General features: G+C 40.0%; 1 protein-coding gene across 1 annotated transcript in view; it reads right to left on the bottom strand.

The window, feature by feature from the left end:
* Positions 1–3,589, bottom strand: part of fign (fidgetin) — a 63,820-nt gene extending 60,231 nt beyond the window's left edge. Inside the window, exons 1-2 of the mRNA XM_088352879.1 lie at positions 3,375–3,589; positions 1,581–1,712 (exon numbers count right to left, since the gene is read on the bottom strand). Coding sequence (XP_088209005.1) covers positions 1,581–1,605 — 25 coding nt within the window. The 5' untranslated portion in view covers positions 1,606–1,712; positions 3,375–3,589. The remainder of the gene's footprint in view (positions 1–1,580; positions 1,713–3,374) is intronic.
* Positions 3,590–26,081: the final 22,492 nt, after the last annotated feature.

Raw genomic sequence — 26,081 nt, 5'->3', positions numbered from 1 at the left:
AGACTACACGATGCAAACCTGCCATAACCGTCAACTGCCGCCCGTGAACGCGTGTGACATTCAGCAGAGCGGCGAGATGAAAACAAGGAGCGAGCTCTCCCTCGTCACGTTTAAAACTCAGATTCCTATCTTCGTTTTGGAGCGGGGTTAAGTAAGGACCTGTCACCCCTAAACAATCTCCGCTTTTCATTAAAAAAAAAACAGCCCATCCCCACTTTGGGCTGGACACTTCATTAGGTACACATGGGTGGTCTAATTGTGCCAGAGGTGAGAGGAGAACGATGCCCGGTCTAAAAAAAAAAACAATCTTTTATTAATAAATGCTACCGTGGCGGAGGTTTGCGGCGGTGTGGAACTGCACTCTATGAATAAATAAAGGTTTACGATTCAAAAAGTCATGTCTGATACAGTGCAAGGTGTGGATATGTTTTTGGGACGCTGTCAATTGGATTTTCATTTAATGTCAGTATTAGAGAGGCGGGAATTAGATATTATGAGGTTGATGATTATGGTTTATTTTTTCCCAAACAACATACAATTTTAAATAATTTTATTACATGTTTAACATTGTAAACAATATACATTGTATTCACTGACAATAAAGACAATTATTTTCCAATATATTGAGGTTTCCATGCGCATTTCGGATCACTTATAAACAGAAATAGTGACCAAAAAAAAGCATTAAAATGCGCCTGCTCGATAATAAAACAAGAATTTAAAGCCCCCTCAACAACGACACATCAAAACTAAACACTCCAGCATGTTTTTCCACGGGTGCTGGAATGCTGTTTTTGTTTTGTTTTTCCTTTGTTTTAAGAGGGATGAAAACATACTTGGGCTCGTAGCTGATGATGCTAATTTCCTCTAGAGGAGCGGGCGGAAACATGCAAATTAAATGTTTGAATACAATTAAGAGCCCCTGTCTACGGAGGTGGGCATGGTTCACTTAGGACAGATTGTTTGCTAAAGCACATAACTTACAGGTGTGTGTGTGTTTCTATGTTTTTTTTTTTCTTGGGCGCATTTATAGTCACATTAGCATAATGTCTTTTATAAATAAAGTGTTGGGATTAAAAAGAATTAATACTCTAGATAATATACAGACAAATGTATAGCGCATGCAAAAATGTTCAAAAAATTATGAGTATAGTCTTATATTCCAATTTTAGCCTGATTTCTGTCTTTTATATTGCAAAATGTCTTCCTATACAGCTACAGAAAATAATAGTAAATTAAATGATACCAAAATATATAATTGTCCCTGAAGGCCAATTATGGACCATTTGAACAGTATCTGTTAATTCTACTCCAAGAATAAGAATAGCAAGGCTCTAATTAAACCTGGTTCTAGTCTTTTAGTCTCCCTAATGAGCTGTTGCTGGGATGTAATTGATAGTGTCACATCTATTGATGAGACACGGAACATGGCTTTCCGGGAAGGTCTCGCATTTGAAATGTGGAGAAGAAATTAGGGGGAAAAAACTTGCACACAAGCATGCACACATAAACAAATATTTTAAATATTTTAGATGGCAACTAAACAATGGGTAGGAATTTGAAAAAGAAGAGGCACATACCATAAAAGCTGGTGCTAGTAATCATGTCTTCACGCCTGGAAAGCAGAGGAGAAGGAAGAGAGCGGCTTGTTGACCAGGTGGAATTCCAACGGCTTGCTTCTCATCGCAGCGCCACGAGATTTCCTTTCACAACTTTCACACAAACACACGCAAATGATTTTTTTTTTCTCAAATTTGTCGGTTCCACGTTGTCTCTGTGCAAATGCATGCACGGGACGGAAAACAATGAGAGTGTGTGTTAGTGTTTTCTAAATAAAAATAAAGCTGCTAAGGACTGTGACACTTCTTGCAAGCCAGCGGAGGACGAGATACACTGAAGGATGACATGAGAAACGCATGCCGCCCATTTGTGAAAAGCGAGGGGCTGCACACCCGCCCCCAGAAAAAAAACTCCTCCTTTTCCTCCCTCCCCTTTACTTTTGGAAATCGATTACTTGCAAACAGTTAGTGATGGGAATTCCGTCTCTTTTGAGACAAGCGGCTCTTTTGGTTCGGCTCCCGATCAGTTCTTCCGATTGTTTTTAATGATATTTTACCAGTACTAATGAAACATTATGCATCAAATATTTCAATTTTGAAAATGTATATTGCGACTATATTATAATAGCCTTAATTGTTTCAGTATGCAGTAAACTTTAATCTTATTTTAACTTCTAAATTCTTTATACTAAACAATACAGAGTTGACGCCACTTCTATTGATGACAGTTTACATATTACTTATATTGTTTTATAGATGTTCACTAGGTTTTGTATAGTGTTACCCAATGCAATATAGTATAGTAATATAGTATAGTATTGCAGCCTAGTAATCCTGAAAGGGGGGTTACCACTTGGTTGGCTCCTTCTCATGGTTTCTTATCTTCCCCGTGTTACGTTTTGAGTTTGTCCATGCCCGTATGTCGGTTTCAGATTATGGGCTGGTTTAATTGTGGCTATGGCAGTCCTTCGAGACCATTTGTGATTAAGGGCTATACAAAAAATGGATAAATGAATGTGACGAGTCATGAGGACCTTTGAGAGATCGAAAGTCAAAACGAAAGAAAGAGAGGGAGAGAGAGAAATGAAAGCAAGATTGAAAGAAAGAGTGAAATACAGAGGGTGAAAAAAAGAGAGACAAGTTTAGATAGAGAGATGGAGGAAGAAAGAGGTAGAGAAATGAGTTGAGGGTAAGAGAAATATAGAAAGAGAAGAAAACAAAGTCAGAAAAAGAAAGCAAGAGCAAGAGAGGGATGGCAAGAGAAATAAGAGGGAGAAAAAAAGTGAGGGAGAAAAGGTATATAGAGGGAGAAGGGAGAGATAGGTAGAGACAGAGAATGAGATTGAGAAAGAGAAATATCAAGAGAAAAACAATGAGAAAGAAAAATAAAGAAAGAGATAAAGAGAGTGAGAGAGAGAGATAAAGAGAGAGAAATGAGAAAAAGAAAAAATAGAAATGCAAGAAGGGAATGAAAAGAGAGAGGCGGAGAGCTAGAGAGACAGCTCCGAGGGGAGCCGGCTCATAGAGCCGTTTCGTTCGTGAATAACCCATCACAAACCTATTACAAACAGTTCCTTTAACGAGTCCCAGCGCCAGTTTCTCGCTCTTTCCTTCCGAATCAACGTGCGCAAACTTGTTGTTGCAACTTATTCAAATGCAGACGAGCGCGCGTGCGTGCGTGCCTCGCCGATCCTGCAGCCGTGTCGTTTATTTTTGTTTTTTTTACGCATCCGAATACGCAACACCAAGAGAGACTCGCGTGTGCTCATAATTATAATGAAAACTATAAATCACAAAAGGAGGATGGAGCCTTACCTGTGGAGGTGACAGGGCGGCTGCAGGCTTTTTGGGGTTTTGTTTTGTTAGGCGAGCATCGATCCGAGTGCGGAGGTCTGGTCGCCGTGGCGTGGCGTCGGAGGCTGTCGCAGCCGGCGGAGAGCATTCCAAGTCGGCTAGCGCGAGCAAAGAACGAGCGCTGCTTCTTCCATGTTGGAATTCCAAGCCCTCAGACAGCTGCTCGGCGGACTGGTGGGGAGGCAAGCGGGCGGGCAGGCGGGCAGGCAGCGGCGCGCACTGCGCATGATCCCTGCAGGAGGGAGCCAAATTCAAAGGCGAGCCACTAATGAGCTAAGCGCGTGCACGACGGGGGTGGGCTGGTGAAGGGTGGGGGGCCACTCGATGGTCGCAACGCTTCTGGCCCCAGAGACGTTTTCACATCTTGATTTTGTAATTACAAAGCTGTACCGGACTCTGTCTCTGCGTCCTTGATGCAATTGTGCATTTGCAGCTGTCAGAACAAATTAAAGTTGGTCAGAAATTTACACACCCCCAATCCCCCCAACGCTGTCAATGAGTGAGTTTCAAAAAAAATTTAAATATGTATTAGCGATTGGCGGTAATAGTGTGTGCCTCACATCGTGAATAAAACGACAGGCACAAATAAATGACTAAATTTTTTCCCACCATTGATGGGTTCTTAACACTTTCACTGATATACATATACAGTTGAATCTCGGTTCTCGACCATAATCCGTTCCAGAACCCTGTTTGAAAACCGATTTGTTCGATCACCGAAATCATTTTTCCCATTAAAAATAATGTACATCGTTTTAATCCGTTCCAACACCCTGAATGTTTACCTTGAATGTTTGACGTAAACTAAAGCTAACCCAGGCTAATCGTACGTTCGCATTATCGTAATCTTCCGTACGAAAGATTACGCTAACAGGAACGTGTAAAAATAAAAAAATCAGGTCGTTTACAAGTCATTTAGCACCCGGGTCTCCACAACAAGTGGTGAGCGGTTCATTGGAAAGGGGGCTCAGTTCCAACACCCTGAATGTTTACCTTGAATGTTTAACGTAAACATAAAGCTAACCCAGGCTAATCGCATGTTCGCGTTACCGTAATCTTCCGTACAAAAGATTACGCTAACATGAACGTGTAAAAATAAAAAAAAGGATAAAGAAAAGAATTATGAATAGGATTTCTTACCTTTGTGGTGGTCAGCAGAAGGCGCAGGTGGACAGTGGAGTATTCCCTAGCAAGATCAGACACTCACACACCTCTTTCATATTTTGCTATTATTTCTTTCTTAAATGCAATAGTTGTACGCACTACTTTTCTTTTTTCACCTGTAGCAACTTTGCTGCTTGCACTGACTTTCTTCGGAGGCATAATTAGGGGCTAAATCACTTGGTACACCTATATTAAAAGCGAAAGCAAAACAAAGCTTATCCGCATGCGATAACAATTGGTCACGTAAAGAGCGATCTACACCCTACGCCGTTCAGCATCGCACCCTAGCGTACGCACTACACATTACAGGCGTTTCGAACTCTGATTTTTTGACTGAACAGCGGAGCAAGAATTTCTCGAAATTCTGGGTCAGACTCCGATTTGTTCGAACTGAGAGGCGTTCGAAAACCGAGGTTCCACTGTATAAGTACCGTAATTTCTGCAGCATAAGGCGCACCCCTAATAATAGTATTTTGTCATATTTCTTATATCATATGTATTATATATATATTAGAGCTGGGAAAAATTGTAACGATTTGCATTATAATTACCAATTTAACGCGTGAAAATATATTAACGTAACGATTGAAATTACACCCTGGGCACGACCCTGGGTATCAAGCCACGCTGTTCCAACAAACTAAGAAGAGTTACTTTCGTTTTCAGAGGCTAACGCGGCGTAGCATGCTAGCGATGGAAAAGAAAAAAGGAAACACGTTTTGGCGGACCATTTCGCTTTAAAACATTCTCAACAAGGCGAAAGTGATATGTATGTGTTGCAAAGCTGAATTTAACTACATTCGGAGCACTTCTTCCCTAATAGATTACTTGAAAGCTAAGCAACCCAATGCGGTGGTACAGTCAGACAGCGGACATCGTCCAACAACTTTGGATAAGTTCAGTGCAAGAGATGGGTGTTCTACAATGTTTACATAAGGAAGTTGAATATTTTGTTCATGGAAGATTTGTCTTTGACACCACAAGTTGTATTCACTTTTCGTTTACTTGGTACGCATTTTTCGTTAAAATATTTACGACAGCTTTACAGCAAATTTACAGTTAAACAGCAATTCATTTCTTTCAAAACTGAGATTAATTAGTTAATTTATTTTAATCGATTCCCAGCCCTAATTATTATATAAAATGGTCCACTAGAGTATAAGGCACATGGATTTAAAACTACAGTAGGAGATATGATACAGTATATTTGAGCAGGCATGTCTGAAGTCTGGCCAAGGGGCCAGTTCAGGCCCATGGTCAAATGTTTACTGGCCCGCAGCCTCTGTCATAAAATTAATAATATTTGGCCCACCAGTAATGATCACCGCAATATATGATAAATATAAAATGTAATTTTCACCTGGCTTTTCTGTGGGAATCGTGGCCCACCCAGTTTCCTACATGGTGACTGCAAATTAAAAAGGAAAGTTGATTGTGAGGGCGGGCAGCACGGCGACTGGATGGTTAGGGTTCAAGTCAAACTACTGCACCCTCCCCTTGTGGAGTTTGCATGTTCTCACCGTGCCTGTGTGGGTTTTCTCCAGGCACTCCGGTTTCCTCCCACATTAATTGGCCGGGTTAAATTGTCCCTGAGTGTAAATGAGCGAGTGAATGGTTGTCTGTCTCTGTCTGCCCTGTGACTAGCTGGCAACTAGTTCAGGGTGTCCCCTGCCCACAGCCCAACGATAGCTGGGATGGGCTCTAGCACCCTCGCGACCCTAATGGGGATAAGCAGTGCAGATAATGGATGGATTGTGAGGGCCGCTACTTCCAGTACTAGTGGAAAATATTTGTTCACACAAATTTCGGAACAATCGCGTCTGCCTAATTTGCCAAGGGACTGTGGCTGTTCTCAAAGAATATAATATCAAGAGGCACTGCCAAACAAATCATGTTGACTACAAAAAGCTAACTGGAAATGAACACTGTGGAAAGGTGAAGAAACTGGAAGCTGTTGTAACAGCACAGGAGTGCTTTTCCACGAGACCTTGCAAGTCAAATGAGTATGCGTCAAAGGCAAACTACGAGGTCGCCAGGCCGACTGCTGAGCACTCCAAACCTTTCATGGAGGGTGAATTTATTAAAGACTGTTCAAACAAAGCCAGGCTGAATAGTCAGCCCTCACTCATTTTCAGCTACCCAAATCTTGCCCGCTTTCTTAAAAGTTTGGACGCCCCTATATTAGAGCAAAAATTGTATAGTCGAAACATGTCGCTGACCGAATTCACAAAAAGTTGCATGCAAAAGGAACTAATCTTCGGTTGCAGCGGTGAGAACAACTACACTAAACCACTAGACCAGAAGTGATTAGCCTGACACACGAAAAGGCATTATAATTTATCTTATTATCAACAATTTTTATTCACGGTGCCAGAAATGAATGTTAGATTAGGAGCAAACAGAAAATGCCCTGAAATACATAAATGAATGCAAAGTTGTGTTTATCATCAGATACACCAAATATGTGTTTCTCTAGTTGTGCTTTCTTTCTTTCAGGACAATTTTGTTTACTCCATTCTCTAACAGCCCTTTCTGGCACCATGAGTATAAATAGTGTGACAATGAGATAAAATCGGACGCCCTTTTCATATGCCAATTGTATCACTAGTGGCCTAGTGGTTAGGTGTCTGCACTCTCACCACTGTACCCTGGGTTCAATTCTCGATGCACCCAATTCGGTCAGGGATATATCACGACTGATAAATCAATGCACTAATTTATAACCCAAAGTTTATAAAATGGAAAACAGTTATACTTGAATAAATACGGTAGCTCTTACTGTAGTATTAATTCAGCTTATAATTAACTGCACCTTAGATATGAAAAAAAATAACTGCACTTTAGATATGAAAAAAAAATCATCACACTTTTTTGGGGTGTGCCTTTTAGTGGGAAAATGCAGGAAATATATCTTACTGATAGGCAGAAATATTGAGTGCTTAAAAAAAACAGATACAAATACACGTGTCTTAAGCTTTTCCCACCATTGATGGGCTCTTAACACTTACACTGATAAAACTAATCATGGATTATTTATCCGAACTCAAGTTTTTGTTTATTATTTCTCAGATTTGGAAATTGTTTCACGAGTTCATAGTTCACGGATCTCTTAACTGCCTGGGTCATCGCTGCACCACTAAAGACGCAACTCTGGACAGCTTTCTTCACTCCGGACGGTTCCTGGCTTGAGTTTGGGTCATTTGACACTAGTCCATTCCGTAGTAATTTTTCTGTCTTACTCTTATTGTGCTTTATTGATCCGTGCCTTGGAGAATAATTTTGGTTCGTCTTGATCATCGTATGACGTGACCATAAAGCTGCAGTTTTCGCACAGATGACAACCGTTCTTTGAAAGCTCCATGGTGCCCTCTGATGGTCTTGCGCACCATTTCGTTGGTCAAATGGGCTATGAAGCTGATGCCTAGAAGTTTTCTGTAGCATAACGACTCCATGGCCTGGTTTTTCCTTTCCAGTTTTTCTGTGAGAGTCCACTTCTTGCAAGAGTAGAGTACAATGAAAGTCACCAGCACTTGCATGAGTCTGATCTTTGATTTAACTGCTATGTTCTAGTCCCTACAAATGGGTTTAAGCCTGACATGCTCAGTTATGGTTTGAGATATCCTGACTATGATTTTAGTTTCTGTCCCTTCTTTTAACATGGCAGCTCCAAGACATATAAAGGTGGTGACAGGTTCAAGCTCTTAGTTGTTTATGGTGGTATATTGGGGGTTGTTGGTTATTTTTTTTGTCTGTGCTGTTTTCCATCCCATACTAGGATGATATTTTGTTCAGGTGGTTGGCGAGATCTCTAAGTTACCGTTCTTCTCCTGCTAGTCCAGCAAAATCACCAGCACAACGGAGGTTAGCCATGTTTTTCAAAGTGAAGCTGCAAGCTTTAAAGGGACAGTGTGTAATATTTAGGGCAGGGGTCAGGAACTCTCTTGACTCATAGGGTCATGAAGGCTAAATATTGATATTTTTGGGGGGAGAGCCACATCATATATTTAAGACCAAATTCAACTAGACCTCCAAATCCGCTCACATTTGACGATTTGATAATATCTATGAAATAAAAGCAAAATCAGAGCTTGTGTCTCATATCAACAGACAAACTAACTCAAATGTGTCTCCCTCTCGCAGTTACTTAAGATCATTGAGGTTCAATTTAATAGCAATTTTCTTAGTAAATAACGGTTTCAAAACAAGGTGCAAGCAAATTTACTTTGAAGAAATATCTTAAAATACTGCAAACCATAAACATACAAACGTATGTACCTTCAGCTATGTGACATGGTCCCACGACTAACCTTGGTAATCAAGTGGTCATTATTAATCCAAAATTCAGTTTTATAAATATGAATCTTAAACATCTACATGCATTTGTTTTAAAAGTCTTCAAGCGCACCAATTCTCAATTTTTTGTAACTTTTGCAAATTATACGCTTGAAAAAAATATTAGAAGGAAAAGCGCTCTTGTTGCTGGTGAGAGAAACACAGTATTGTATTACCTGCATAAATTCACAAAAAAAAGTAAATTTCATCTCCAAGCCACACCTGGCCATATTTTCCCAATTCGTGCTTTAAGGGACAGCGTGTAATATTCAGGGCCTCCTAGTGATAAAAAAGACATAATTCATATATATATATATATATATATATATATATATATATGTGGGTCTTTTTGTTTTTTTGGTATTTTTTTTAAATCAAAGCTGAAGTTTCGGAAAAACATTTTTACACTCAGTGTAAAAAAAATATATAAGTAGTTAGATAGCTAGCTAGATAGATATCGTGGTTTCCAGACTACAAGCCATGACTTTTGTAACAAGCGTTCAACACTGAGGCTTATGCAATGATGTGGTTGATTTATGCATTTTTTTCTTACGGCCGCCAGGAGCAACAGAGCAGTAGAGGCAGGAGTGAGACAGATGGAATATGTCTGTCGAGGAAGACGCAAGTTTAATGTAATTTTGCGCTTTGTGCATGAATAAAACTAGCATGAACAGACCTTCATCATGAAAAAAGTGTCAATTGAAATGGGAGGGCTTACTACTATATTGGGAATAATTTACGAGGTTATTTGTAAACCAAAATAGTGTGGCGAAACGAACGGAATACAAGAAGCAACTTCCAAAGAAGCAGAAATGTTTAAGGCATATTTCTATTTATCTGTCTGCATTCTCGTGTATTTTGGAATAAATATTTTACAAAGTTGGATTCTATGGATTGTCCTTGATGTAAACGAAGCCATTTCGTTTTTATTTATTTGTGATCTAAATTGCCTCTTACAGTGTTTTTAAGTAATTCAAAAAGTAGTCGTTTTCTAAACCTGTCAATATTATTATAACTATACATTTCACATTTAAACGTATGTAAATGTTAAAACAAAGGTTATATGTAGAGGTTACCAAACTGTTAGCGAGCAACACTATGTACAGTAGCTAGTACAGAAACCAAGCTTAACACACAATATACCCGTCCCCACAAGCTTTATCCGTAGGAGTAATAAAAATACATAAAAAATACTTCGGACACACAACATGCATAACAGATTCCCAGTACGCGTACTGGTCTGAAATTTGTGCTGAAATATATATTTTAATACACCTCTGCAGATTGGTGGCCACAATTTTACATATGAATAAAGGACACTATCTTATTATTCAATATTTATTTCATTCCTCCATTGGAGAGGGACATTGCACTGCCTTGCACCTCTTCATTATGTGTCCGTGGCCTTGACAGAGGGAGGTAATCTCTTCCCCTTTGGGGAAGCGATGCAGGGAGACCCTGGTTAGACACATGATATGAGCATGGGCACCAAAAGTCCCATTATGCCTTCTCATATCCATAGCCAAGGCCCTAAGAGTGATGCATTGATTCAACCTCCACCACTCCCCTAGCTGCACCATGCTAATTCAAACTCGATGAGGTCTTTGGAGAAATCCGAACCGCGAGGCAGGACATCGCTTGTGCGGATAAAGGCCGGGTTGGCGCATGTTAGCATTTAGAGTTGGCCAAATGGTTCATGTTATTCCTCAAAAATGTGATCCAACCAAGAAAAAACAATTCTTAAGTTGACAAATTACTATAAAAGCATCATTCCGCTTGAGTAATACTTGTTTAAACTTTAGAAGACACTCAATAAGTACAGATGTAATTAATAGATTTTGAACTTGCAAGGAGAACAGGGGGGCCCAAACCTCCAATAGAATATTCCAACCTGTTCTGAAAGCCCTCTAATGGGCCCTTTTTTTGAATTAAATTTACTAGGTTATAGAAAGAAGATCCACCCTAATGGGTCTGCAATAGTGCAGCATAATTTTGGGATAAAACCCAATTGCGATTTTTAAAACCGGTATTGAAATTTTGATGCGATTTAAAATGTGAAAAAAGGAAATAGAAGTATTTTTCTGTGCTAGTTTTGTGAGAACTTAATAAGGGTGACATGCAGACTTAACTCGAGAGGATGTCATTACCAACTGAGAGTATACGACTGTAACAAAATAACAACTAGAGATCAACAAATAAAAACAGAATTGAATTTGCCATACAAATGTATAACGAAATTGGAGGGCTTCTCCTCTCAGAGTTAGAAAGTGATTAAAGAGCGACTAACCGCTACTTCAGTCAGGTATTTGCGATGACTAAAATACAATCGTCACAAATGTAGCAGTTTTTCACAAGTTGTAGCTCCAGGCCATCCGTTACATGAGTAACGGATCTGACGTTGGTCAAATACAGCCTCCGCATAGCGTGACTTAAGAGACTTGTTAGCCCAGCTGTAGTACTAGGCCAGTCTTGACGCCTCACTATTGCTTTCTCTCACGATGCTGCCTCAGTCGATTTCCGAAAGTAATAACAATCCATGGAGCACCCGCTGGTGAGTAGCATTACTTTGCGCTCTTTTAACTTTACTCAGAGTTTGACTTAATCGACGAATTTCTTTTCAATGTAACGAGCCTCTAAGGCTACTAGCTAATCATATACACTCATATTGCATTTAAGTAATACTTGCGTTAAATGTGTATATACGATTTTAATGTTTTTACCAGGGGCACCGAGGAGCTTGGAAGCTGTAAGCTTAAGCTAATTACCATAGACTTCTTTCCCCTGCCATACACAAATTTCACCTTACGATCCAAATGGCTCAATGGATTAATGTTGTATCCCTGGGGTCTAAGGTATAAATGAAATAATTAGCTACATCAGTCTGTTCTTTTCCCAAAACAATTTAGGCCATAAGTTATCTGCACGTCACACCTTCACTGCATGTTTTGATGCGAGTCAGTCGTACAGTAAGTACAGCAGCAGATTGCAAAAACATAATAACGACATTGTGCTGGCGCACGGACCAAAGTCCGCGCGGGCGGGTGCAGCCTGTGGAAATGTGTGCGCGCTTAGAGGTCACGGTGAAAAACAACAGCGGTGCATTTCCAGGTGTAGCCACAGCCATTGTCTGCTTCCTCATATGGGCATGTTGAGACGGTGCCTTTGTCCTTGTGTCAGCAGGCAGGACATTCTAAATTATTTTGCTCAGCTGCCTCCCTGAACTCTTGCTACAGCACGTCAACGCACACATCAAGCCAACACCCGAGCACGCCGCTTTCCAGATCACAGTTCATGTCCATCACAGGCTGGAATCCTGCTTCCGAACACGTCAAAGCTTTGACCATTTCAAGGAGGATATTAGTGATTGTTGTTTTTGCCTCGGTGCAAAAAGAGGGAGTAACACTAGATGTTTCAAAATACTTAATTGAAAGGATGGGCATAGTAATTGATTAAGTGACTGTTAAAACTCTGTTAATTGCGTGGAAAAGATCACCTCTGGAAGCAATTAAGGCAAAAGGGTGCTACTTGGACAATTGTGAAGAAGATAAAACATTCACATTACAACAATGTAAATATATAATAACATTTCAAAATATGTAATATTACAGTACCCCCTCAATTTTAGTGGTTATCATATTTTCATGGCCATAAGGCACACCGTTTGAAAAGCTGCAGTCTCGAAAATAAGTTTTGACACTGAAGTCCAACTGCACTCCATGTATCATTCTGAATAAGATGCACCTGTTTGAGGTTGTTAGCTGCATAAAGACACCCGTCCACCCCATATAATTGGTAAGACTTTAACGTGTAACATGGCAAAGACCTAAGAGCTGTCCAAAGACACCAGAGACAAAATTGTACAGTTCCACAAGGCTGTAAAGGGCTGCCGAGCAATTGCTAAGCAGCTTGGTGAAAAAAGGTCCACTGTTGGAGCAATCAATAGAAAATACAAGAAGCTAAACATGACAGTCAATCTCAATCGTAGTGGAGCCCCATGCAAGATATCACCTTGTGGGGTCTCGATGATTCTGAGGAATCAGCCTGGAACTACACGACAGGAGTCGGTCAATGACCTGAAAAGAGATGGGACCACCCTTTCCAAGGTTATTGTAGGTAATACACTAGGACGTCATGATTTGAAATCATGTTTAGCACGAGAGGGTCCCCTGCTTAAACCAGCACATGTCCAGGCTCTTCTTAAGTTTGTATATAACCATTTGGATGATACAGAGGAGTCATGGGAGAAAATTTTGTGGTCAGATGAGCCCAAAATAGAACTTTTTGGTCATAATTCCACTAAGCGTGTTTGGAGGAAGAAGAATGAAGAGTAAAATCCGAATAACATCACCCCTACAGTGAGGCATGGGGGTGTTTTGGGCAAGTTTTTTCTGCGCATGGAACAGGACTAGTGCACTGCAATAAAGAGAGGATGACTGGGGGCCGTGTCTTGTGAGATTCTGGCGAACAACCTCATTCCTTCAGTCAAAGCATTGAAGATCGTGGCTGGGTCTTCCAACACGACAACGACCCAAAGCACACAGCCAGGAAAGTCAAGGAGTGGCTGCGTAAGAAGCATATTGAGGTTCTAGCATGGGCCATCCAATCTCTAGACCTGAACCCAGTCGAAAATCTTTGGAGGGAGCTCAAACTCCACGTTTGCAGCGACAGCCCAGAAACCGGACTGATCTAGAGAATATCTGTGTGGAGGAGTAGGCCAAGATTCATCATGCAGTGTGTGCAAACATGGTGGAAGACTACAGGAAACGTTTGACCTCTGTAATAGCTACAAAGGCTACTGTGCCAAATATTAACATTCATTTCCTCAGGTGATCAGATACCTATTTGCAGCTATATCACACAAATAAATCAATAAAAAAATCATGCATTGTGATTTCTGGGTTTTTCTTTTTAGTTTATCCCTCCCACCCTGGACATGGACCTACGATGAAAAATTCAGACCCCTCCATGATTTCTAAGTGGGATAAATAGCACATTAGCAGGGTGTTCAAATACTTATTTTCCTCACAGTATATATATATATATATATATATATATATATATATATATATATATATATATATATATATATATATGTATTGTCCTCTGTATTTTATTATTAAGTTTTAAGTTATTTTTATGTATTGTTTATTGTTTACATTATATTTTTCTTTAACTTCTAAATGTTTTTTTGCAATGTTGTGCCGCAATAAAATTAGAAAGAATTTGATTAAGAAAAATTATGCTTAAAACAATCAAAAATATTTTCCACAGCTTTAATTCAAATTTGTGCATATTTAGCAGGAGAATTCTATATAATTCAGACCATTTGGACTTTTTTGCAGCTATATCAAGACATCAATTTCTGCCAGATTGTTAAAATATGATGAGGTTCTAAATGACCGAGTGATCATTTCTTGGAAATAGCAGTGAGAGTTTTACACTATACTATCCAAAAAGTAACGGGTTTTCTAAACCCCCCAATATTAAATATAGTGTTTGTTTAATTAAGAAAAAAGCATCTCCAGGATTCATTACTGGGCACAAATAGTTTTAAGAGATACATTTTGCTCACATGACAGCAAAAATATTGTCAAGTCAAGTCATATTTGTTTGTATAGGGCTGTACAGAGTACAACAACAACAACAAAGTAACTAGTAAATTATAACATCAGCTATATAAAATACTTTTGGAGGAACGGAACTATGGAAAAATTAAATGTGTAACTTGGTTTACATAGATTCCGAATGCCAAATATAATTATGTAGATGATAATAATCAGGCAGCACGTCGGCGCAGTGGTTAGCGCGTGTGCGGCACAGTTCTAAGGTCTTGGGAACCCCCTGTGTGGGTTCAAATCCAGTTACCAACCTTCCTGTGCGGAGTTTGTATGTTCTCCCCCTGCTTGCGTGGGTTTCCTCCGGGTACTCCGTTTTTCTCCCCTATTCCAAAGACATGCATTTCAGGTGGATTGGCCGGTCCAAATTGTCCCTAGGTGTGAATGAGCGAGCGAGTTGTCTGTCCCTGTGTGCCCTGCGATTGGCTGGCAACCAGTTCAGGGTGTCCCCTGCCCACTGCCCGATGATTGCTGGGATGGGCTCCAGCACACCCTACTGAGGATAAGCGGTGCAGCTAATGAGATGAGAATGAGATGATAATTATGTCATGTAAAGTTCATATCCAAGTAAAAAACTAAATTGGAGCTATATAACTAGCTAAAATAGAAATAAAAAATATCAAATGTTAGCTCGATAGCATGCAATAAATAGAAAAACAAACAAAAAAAGCTAGGTAGATAGCCTGCTAAATAGCTAAAAATGTACAAAGATAGCTCTCTTCAAAGCTAAATAGTTAGCCAGATAGCTAGCTAAAAAAATGCACATTTTTTTCTCATTCCCTTTATAGTCATCACGTATAGTACTTGTTGCTATAAAAACTAGCGCAAAACCAACTGCTGCCCACAAATCCCAAGCATACATTTTAATACTTGCCACGCAAAGACGATCCCAATTCTGAAAAGGCCCTTTTGATTTATTCCTAAAACACTCATTTCTCACATGATTTCGAGACGCGTAGAGAGCGCGCCCATCTCGCCGGACTTGAAGTCTTAATAGGGCCAAGCTGTGCAGTGAATAGAGCCCACAGAGGATAAGCTACTAAATCTTGCAATAAAAGCAATGTGATTTACAGTAAATTCTACAAGGCTGACAGTGCCACAGCTGAGGGCATAAACATCCCTTTCAGCGCCGTGCCTCCATTCTGTCTGCCGTGAACTACAATCACGCAAGCGCGCCGCCGCTGACTTTGATAAATTGCCAGGAAGTCTTCGCGTTGGCACAAAACTACAACTTGTTCACTCAGGTTTCTGCATTCGTCCCCGCTTTTCAGTGCACGTGCCAGTGCAGTCATTTGTCATTGATTGATTAGCTACGGCAGAATCTCATTTTGACTCGCATTTTGCTAGGGGACTATTATTTAAAAGGGCTCTTTCTTAAGGAATGTTTTTTTTCTCTTCAGTAAACGTGTTCCCTTATTTACCTGCAACACAGGTACCTAAATCCAATCCATGACTTGACCTGACCACGAGTGAACTAGATTGGAAGTGGCAAGCTTTTGTGGGATTTTTCCTCCTAAAAGCCACGATGTGTGTGAATTTTAACTGAAAGTAACAGCTTCGAAATATTTTTGTGTCCGCTAGTGCTACTATCACTTTGTTAAGAAATTCCAGAGTGCCTACTTTAGCCTCTGAGAAGCGTGGCTGGATTCAAAAACATAAAGTAATTAAGTCTGTCATGATTAGTGATGCGAATCACCTGTGCCTGTTCCTTTGGCGCCAGCTGCTTCGGACTCTGATTGTCTCCCTGTCCCTATTCAAACCCACTCCTATCTGTCCCCTTTTGTCGGTCCGTCTGCAAATCTTCGCTTTTATTTCGACCCTGACTCACGCCTGTCCCGTTTTTTGCTCCTGTTTGTTTCCCGCTATGACCTGTTTTGATCTTGACCACGTATGCTCTCCCGTCTTGAATTACGATCCGTGTTTGATCCCGACCTCGTCTGATCTCCTGTCCCGGGTTCCGACCCGTTTCCGACTCGTTTCCGACTCCGACCATGTCTTGCTCTCCCAGTCCCGGCTACCGACCAGTTTTCCACCCCTGACACCGCCATCGCTCGCTACGGAAGATCTACTTCCGTGTTCAGATTACAAGCCGAGTACGAGAGAGAACACCGGATCGTGGGCGCACCCCTTCCTCGTTCCTTCAATAAAACTTGTGGTAAACTTTATGCAAGTAGGTCCTGTTTCCGTTCTGGTCTTGACAAAGTCAGACTGACTTCCACTGACCTAAAGGCTCATGCGGTGTAATTTCAGATGTGATTTAAATATTTTGTGTTTCAGTTAATAAAGCAATTTTTTTTGTAAGTTGGTCCATATTTATTATTTTATTTTCTTATACATTGAAAAAGATAACAGTATTTTTTCCAAAAGTTTCTTCTTCTTGGGGGGAACATGACAGAAAATAATTGAGAAGCACTGGGTCAACCTTTTCATTTTACGACTACTCATGCATGTATACACATTTGAGTAATCAGAGGCGTGTTCAGGAGAGTGATCAGACATGTAGTCTCTTGATAATCGCTTGCCGCGCAATGCTGAACGTTTTGTAATCGCTCACTGTGATTGCCTTACTGATCCAAAATGGCCGACGACAGTACAATGGATTTCGTTCTACAGCTTGCTTTGAGCGAGTTGGCTGATATGAGCGACAGTTTGCATATTGACACAGTTAAGGTTATCCTAAACGCAGTGGAAGGGTCATACCTGTCTTGCATTGTTCACAAACATTACCAGGCAATGTAAGACGATATATTACATCGCCAACAGCACTCGTCAGGGTGAGATCCTCCATCTTCTGCACTGTCGACGCCATGTTGGAAATCAAAGTAAGCGGTCTTTCTCCCGTGATTACTCGGGCACGCGAGCGCTCAATAATCACTGGCCGTTCAGAAGCTAGCGATAGCTCGCGATAGCAATCACTCACTCTCCTGAACACGCCTCTGATTGCTTGTGTGCACACGCAGTTTTCTACATCCGGGATGTTTTTTAGGATGTGAAGGACTATGGGATATGTAGTACAGAGACAAATGATATACACAGAGTTTGTAATAATAATACATCTTACTTACTACTTACATACTTACTTCATTTCTTCCAGACATTTCCATTTTTTTGTATCAATCTATTTAAAGTGGATGTGTCAGTTGTATCCATCCATACATATTGTAAGTCTATGCTTTTGGCTAGCCATGTGCAAGCCCATCTTCTAAACGCACGAGACTCTGCAATAAAGATCACTTTTGGAGTGCGCAAGAAACAAGTGGGTTATTTTAATAAGTTTGGTGAGTGACATGAATAAAATCGTCCTTTATTCATTGTTAATTGTTTATTTCTAAAATAAGGTCTATTCAAGTAATGTCCTCCCTCCCGCTTCGCCCCTTTAATGAGAATATTTGCAAACGCCATGTATACAGGGTTTTTTGTTTGTCTCTGGGCATGAAAAGAGTCCTATATTGTGTTTCCAAATGGATTATTGCCTGCACGTAAACGCAGTGCAGTGAAGTTCATTTCTGGTGAGGTACAGCAAGATCTCCTAATAAATGAACCTACTTCGTAGCTTATACATCATTTCATTTTGTTTAAAAAAAGAGTCAAGTCAAATTTATCTGTATAGCCTTTAATCACTGCACAAAACACCATTACAACATCCCCTAATCTAAAACCTACACAAGGGCAAGGAAAACCCCAAAAAACCTAAGCTGGTCAGCTTTTTTTCATAACAATATATACATTTTTGAAATATTATTGTCTCATCCTTTCTTATAAATGAAGTCACTGGTATTCAATGGTTTAGTTTGCTCTCAGAAGGGGAAACGCTTAATCCATTATACATTATCTGCACCGCTTATTCTCATTAGGGTCGCGGGGGTGCTGGAGCCCATCCCAGCTGTCTTCAGGCAGTGGGCAGGGGACACCCGGTACTGGTTGCCAGCCAGTCGCAGGGCACACAAAAAGAAAAAACTCACTTGCTTGGGGCGGCAGTAGCTCAGGAGGTAGAGCGCTCGTCTTGGGATCAAGGGATCCCAGTTTTAATCCCGGCTTGTCCGTGTTACATGTCGAAGTGTCCTAGGGTAAGACACTGAACCCCTTATACCCCCAATAAGCAGGTTAGCGTCTTACATAGCTGCAATACAAGGCCGCTATTGGGAAATGTGAAGCACACTGTAAAGTGCTTTGGGAAGTCTTGACTTGAAAAGCGCTATATAAAAATGCAGATCAGATCACTTGCTCATTCACACTTAAGGGCAATTTGGACCGGCCAATTAACCTGACGCATGTTTTTTGGAAGTTGGGAGGAAACCCACTCAAGCCGGGGGAGAACATGCAAACTCCGCAGAGGAAGGCCGATAGCTGGATTTGAAACCATAACCTGAGAACTGTGATGTGGATGCGCTGACTACTCACCCGCCGTGCTGCTTAATCAAATCAATTATTTAAAACTAATCTACAGAAAATTACATCGGCCAATACCAGAAAAATGTTAATATGAGCGGGGTGCGTGTCTATGCTTAACAAAATGCAGAAAGTCTGTCAGAAAGTGAAACAACATTGTTATTTTTAACATGACTCTCAGCATTGCTTGGATATTTTCTAATACACTAGTTTTCCTGTCATTTCTAATTACTTCCCTTTGTGTATTGAAATAAGGAGAAAAGCATAACGTCTGGCACCATTTCCAGAAATGAATGTTTGCAATCATTAAAACACATCTATTTTGAATGTGATAGAATAGGTTGACAAATCAATATGGAAAAAGTGCTTTGTATCGATTAGTCTTTTCGGTAGATCCATTTTAATTAAAACGTAAGAGAGTGCATGGCACTGATAGCAAGTGTTCTTTTTTATATTCTTCGGTTTGTTTTAGTGGAGAAGTCATGACTGAGTGTCGCTTATGATGTATTTTGTACTTCAATAACAGATATAAGTAATTATTTAGTTCCGTGTTTAAAAAAAAAAAATTGCGAGAGTATGAACAACCGTGCATGCATTTTAATCGGGGCACTTAAATGGTAATTATTCCACTCAGCCTCAAACGTAGGTAACACATGGAATTCAATCAGTGTCCGTGCATAATGATGGTCATTAGGAGAAGGAAAATAATAATGACATCCTCTCTGCATTAAAACTGGAGACACTTTACACAATGATCCTGCCGCCGTTACTGATCTCCATGGAGATCTGCAATTGTCTTTTTTTTTCACAGTGAATGTTAAATACAGCTCTTTTTATTTTCCTGGAAAGCGTTTCAATCTACTTTAAATGTTTCATTTTCCTTACTTCATCACTTGAAAACCTTTCATTTGACATCATTTGTATTTGGTGCATTGTTAAAACTACCTTTCCAGTTTTCAGTTTTTGGGAGACTGAAAAAAGGATAATAAACATGACTTTTGCTTGGTTTATTGTACAATCCAACAGTGGAGAACTTTACCCATAGTAATGTATATTTTATGAGTTTTGCCCTCCATAAAATACCATGATGAGCTCTACTTATGTGTAATCAACGTGTATAGTAACATTCAAAATAAATTAATATGAAAAGGAAAAATATAGAAATATAAATTTATGTATTTTTTTTAACATTTGGTATAATGTGCCTTGAGCTGGTACAATGCAGTTAGCGGGTGGATGCAGAGAGAGTATGGTTGTGCTTTTTCGGTATATCTTGAAAATCACTGGCTTTGTTTGCTCCCTCTTTGGTTACACTGCAAGCCTTAGGATCCAAAGTTAATCAATAGAGTATAAAAATGCTGCATAGTATCACTGACTCGCAAAGTCTTTACAAAGGACAGAAGATTCGGATTTGAATAAAGAGACAAAAAGTTATTGTACGAGGTAGTTCAACCAATAGCATATCGGCATTTACATTATGCCATGACATAAACCAATATCAGAGCAGCATTTAATATGACGCTGACCAATAGCATACAAGCATCCTAGAGCCGCAACTCTACATTTACAAGGATACCGCAATTTTGAATTGTAAAAGTTTCCAGCAACACAAAATTAGTTGTTGAAGTCGTTTAGTGAGGGTAAATGCAGTAAATACCGAAAAGGCGCGGTTACCATATCCCAGGGATCGACTGTGCACGTAGGAAACAGTTTATCCTGCTATTACAATTTTCTCTAAAATCTATAATGATATGATCAGTGTTGGGTAGGGTTACTGTAACTGGATTATTTTCAATTACTTTTGGATTACTCCAATACCAAATATGCTAAAAAAAGACAAAAGAAACTAAATATGAATAAAATTATGACTCACAACACGTGGTAAGCTTTCTCTCCTGGCTTTGATCTCTTTGATCTCCGGCAAAACTAACATCAAATGCGACAGAAACAAAATGAAAATAAATCCAAACAGCTTGCCAACATTATTTTTGCCGTTCCATGTATTCCAAGCCTGCACAAAATTGTATTCATATTTAGTTTCTTTTGTCTTGTATTAGCATATTTGGTATTGGAGTAATCCAAAAGTAATTGAAAGTAATCCAGTTAAAGTAACCCTACCCAACCCTGGATATGATTTTGCCCGTCATGGGTTCTTCTAGGCGCACAACCTAGACCATAAATGAGGGTTTACTGTATTTGCATTTATAATTGAATTGAATGGAATTTTAATTGTTTTAAATATTGTTGTATTTAAATCAAACCCTGTCCAGAAAGGTGATACATTTTCTAGGAAAAAACTGACAGGATTTCGGTAAAGCGTATTTATTCATGTATATTTATTTAGGTTATTTTTAACCTTAAAAAAACTAAAATATTTTTTAACACAAGGTTTTATAGTTAGTCAAAAAATATCACTGACCACAATCGCAAGATATTGGATGAAACAGGAATCGAACCCAGGTCGCGGCGACGAGAGCGCCAAATCTCAACTACTAGATCACCAGTGATATATATGACATATAAAAGGGCATTATACCTTATGTTAATATCACACTTTTGTTATTAATGTAACCAGAGACAACTGTTAGAGAATGGAGAAGACAAAGTCATCCTAAAAGATATAAATGAATGCAAAAAAGCACGACAAGGGAAACAAGTATGTGGTGTATCTGATGATGAATCAGACTTTGAGAGGATGAAATTGTCAAGACTAGAACGGAGACAGGACCCACTTGCGTACGTTTCTCTTGGTTTTATTGGGAAGAAGGGAAAGGATTGCGAACGCGATCCGGTGATCGCTGGTCGCGGGGAGCAGGTCGCTCTGAACGTGGAAGTGGCACTTCCATGGGGAGCGATGGCAGTGTCGGGAGCGGAGAAAACAGGTCAGTAGCCGGGACAGGAGAGCAAAAAACGTGGTCAAGATCAAAAAAACGGGTGGAAGCCGGGAAACAGACGGGAGCCGAAACAGGAGTGAGTCAGGGTCGAAAAGCTTGCCTAGAGTAAACTGAGTTTCGCAGACGGACTGACAACAGGTGACAGAAAGGAGTGTGTTTAAATAAGGACAGGGATCCAATCAGAGTCCGAGGTAGTTGGCGCCAAAGGAGCAGGCACAGGTGCATCACATCAGTAATCATGACAGAAATGAATACATTGTGCATTTATGTTAGCATAGTTTACATTGTCGATAACTGATTTTAGTCACGTATTCAATGTTTGTCACTTACAATGGTTAGTTTGAGCTGAAAAAAAAATCAAACAAAAGTTATACTGATATGAATCAAAAAGTAGGGGTACACATAATAGAACTTTTTAGTGAATGCCGAACGCCACTTTTACTTCTGCATTCTCCCGAGTGATGTTTTTGACTTCCGGTTGCTTAGCTTGGCTTGCGTTAGTAGCGTTTCCAGCCTCGATAAACATAAAAGGGTAGAAGAAAGTCAATCATAGATATAACTCCGAGGAAATGTAGTTCGGCGTGGATGTGCGCCGTTATTGAATGCCAAAATTCACAAACGCGTCCGAATAAGTGGCTTTATCAGGAATGTTTCGACCACCCACGACACGGCGTTGTACATGCGATCCACGGTTTTCGTTCTTCAAGAAGCCAAAAGCAGATTACATATCGCGGATGTGGATAAGGGTAGAGCGCTTGTCTTGGGATTAAGAGGTCGCAGGTTCGATTCCCGGCTTTTCCGTGTTATATGTCGAAGTGTCCTTGGGCAAGACACTGAATCCCTAATACCCCCAATATGCAGGTTAGTGTTTTACATGGATGACTCCCTATTGGTGTGTGAATGGGTAAGTGTGAAGCACATTGTAAAACGCTTTGGGAGGTCTTCATTGACGTGAAAAGCGCTATATAAATGCAGACCATTTACCATTTAACCTGAAGAAACAACCCCAAAACGTTTTGGTCTATTCCTTCCACTTTGAGGGGAAAAAAAAGACAAACGAAAATCTTTTCCCAGAACTCTGGCTGGGGTACAATCGCTCTCCCTTGAGAAGAAGACGCTGTTTCGAGAAGGGAACCCCTTCCTCTCCGCATGGAAAAAGGAGCCGTCTTCAATCGGGTAAGTTTAGCTTCAGCTTGTCTTGAGCTAACACTATTACTCTAAACTTGTACTATCACAGTTGTTAGATTTGTGTATCTACCTGTAGTTTCCCAATATATTGTTGCCATAAACACCGTAGCCTTGCAAGTTTAGCAGTAGGCTATCTGTGTTTAAGTGGCGTAGCAGGTTGCCAAACAGTAAAATATGATTTAGTAGGCTGCACACTGGAAAAACAGAAACATTCGTAATCAGAATGCAGTCATCTTAGATCAGTCAGTGTTTGACCAACAGTGTTTACACCATGGTGTCAAACAGGTGGCCCGCGGGCCAGATCAGGCCCGCTAAGGGATTGAATCCGGCCCGAGAGACAACAACGAGAGAAGCGCAAGAGAAAAACAAGCTGCAGGTTGAAATATGTCAATTTGATGTTGCCGAAGCCAGGTGCCTCTCACAAAGACACTGTACTTGTATTTATTTCTCTCTCTCTCTCTCTCTCACTCTTTTCCACCCCTTTTCTCCCACTCCCTGTCTCTGTCTCTTTCACTCTCCGTGTCTCTCTTTTTCTCTTCCTATGTTGCTCTTTGTCTCTTTCTCTCTTTGTGTCTTTTTAACTTATTTTGCTCTAATGTACTTTTTTTCTTTTCTCTCTTTTTTCTTTCTCTCTTCCTACCCTTTGCGCTTTCTTTTCTCTTTTCTCTCCTTCTGTCTTTCTATTTCTCTTTGGATTTGTCTCTTCCTCTCCCTTTCTATCCCCCTCTCTCATGACTTCTCTTTTTATCTCTTTTGTTTCTCACGCTCTCTCCCTCTCTCTCTCTTTCTTTCTTTGTCTTGCCCTCTCTCTCTCTTTCTCTTATTTCTTTATCTCTCTTTTTCTTCCTCTTTAATCTACTAGTCCGGCCCCCGACAGAATGTTTGTTCAATCGTGTGGCCCCCGAGTTAAAATGAGTTTGACACCGCTGGTTTAGCCAGACCAAACAAGCGCAAATCTTATTGTACATTACACTCGGCTAGATCTACATAATGTCCTCCCATGCACGCAATGTTTCCAGGTGCGGAATCAACACGTCACCTCCAGTCAAAGTAGAACAACCGCGTTCCTATTTTACTCGCATGGACGTGCTATCAAAATAATCTGCTTTGTTTACAACTAAAACAAGAAAGTTCGTTCACATTACCCCGATTTTAGCTAACCTGCATTGGCTCCCTGTTAGCTTAAGATGTGATTTTAAGGTTTTGCTGGTATTATAATCATGCATGGACTTGACTCATATCTTTCAGATTTAATTTCCCCCTATGTTCTGGTCCAGAGCCTTCGCTCTGAAAATGCTGGTCTACTAGTGATCCCAAGAGCCAAGAAGAGATCTGCAGGTTTGAGAGCGTTCTCCAGCCCAAGTGCTGTGCAATGCTCTTCCCCCTGATATTCGATCTGCAACCTCAGTCGAAATGTTTAAATCTAAGCTTAAAACAAACTTCTATTCTATAGAATATGAATAACCGATATTTTATGTTGACAATATGTGTATTATTTGCCCTCGTGTAGGTTTTAGATGAGGGGATGTTGTCATAATAGTCTGTCGTTTGCAATGGTCTTTGATCTGTGCAGCCCTTTGAGACTCTTTGTGATTAAGGGCTATACAAATAAACATGACTTGACTTGACTTGACAAGTAACCGGAAGTGAAGAACATCACACACAATGGCGCCGCCCTACAGTTTGGCGCGTAAATTCATCAATACACGAGTGCGCGTTATTGACAAATAAAGGTAATTAACTATCAGGGTCGGGTAGGGTTACTTTAACTGGATTACTTTCAATTACTTTTGGATTACTCCAATACCAAATATGCTAATAAAAGACAAAATAAACTAAATATGAATAAAATGACTAAATTTTGTGCAGGCTTGGGGAGTAACGGAATACATGGAACGGCAAAAATGATGTTGGCAAGCTGTTTGGATTTATTTTCATTTTGTTTCTGTCACATTTTATGTTAGATTTGCCGGAGATCAAAGAGATCAAAGCCAGGAGAGAAAGCTTACCGCGTGTTGTGAGTCATAATTGTATTCATATTTAGTTTATTTTGTCGTTTATTAGCATATTTGGTATTGGAGTAATCCAAAAGTAATTGAAAGTAACCCAGTTAAAGTAACCCTACCCAACCCTGTTAACTATTTACTTTTTCTTTTCAAAAAATAGAAAAAAATGTTCTTTTTTTTTTAGTTTAGTGATGAAACAGACATTGTTATTTCAAAACAAAAACATTTTACTTTGATGTCCATGTATTGAATCAATAGTAAGGTTCACATTGCAATATTTATCAACTGGTGACATTTGGATATCATTACATCATTATCAACACAAACGACCAAAACTCTGGTCTCCACGGTGCTCGTATTGTTTTGATGATCCTAACAGTTGCTCGCACTGGAACGTATGAATGGAAGCTTCTCCGAGACAGCCACTTGGTGGAATAATTAAATAAGATCTCCAATCAAATGATGTCCGATTTGCATGCCGTCTGTTGCCAACGAGCTCCATCTGTTTGGCTCCGAGAGCTTTGACACTTTTGCTCTGGCGAGTGAGACAGCAATAACGTAATTGTGGATGTGACAGCTACACCAGATGATGCAGGGACTGTTAGCAAGTCTGGTCCAAGACATACTGTACAAGCTCGGTGTCATATGGTCGGCACGCCAGACAGAAAAAAAGAGAAACAAAGCTGTGAGACGAAGACGAGCTGTATTGTCCTACTGCAAACGTGCAACATACAGTGCCGTTGAAAATTATTTGCCCTCTTCCTGATTTCTGTGTTTTTTGCTTATTTCAATTGAATAGTCTTTATTTTTATTGATATTAACGTTGTGGAATATTGTATGCAGCGATATTAGACATGGCACTCCAGGGTAAATCATTTAATAGAGACTTTGAAGAGAAAATAATGAAAGACTATCAGGATTAGTAGGCAGAAAAATAATCACAACTTAGTGCTTAGAAAACTGGCAGTTGTTATCACATTAGCGCAATGTAAAAGAATAGTGCATCATAACAATAATGCAATGAAATGTGCAAAAGGATTTAGCAGTAACAATTACAAAAAACAAGATAAGTCACAAGGT

This window comes from Urocampus carinirostris, chromosome 14, assembly GCF_059441175.1.
Source record: "Urocampus carinirostris isolate Australia breed hairy pipefish chromosome 14, RoL_Ucar_1.0, whole genome shotgun sequence".
Taxonomy (NCBI): Eukaryota; Metazoa; Chordata; class Actinopteri; order Syngnathiformes; family Syngnathidae; genus Urocampus; species Urocampus carinirostris.
This window is presented reverse-complemented; position numbering and strand designations above follow the sequence as displayed.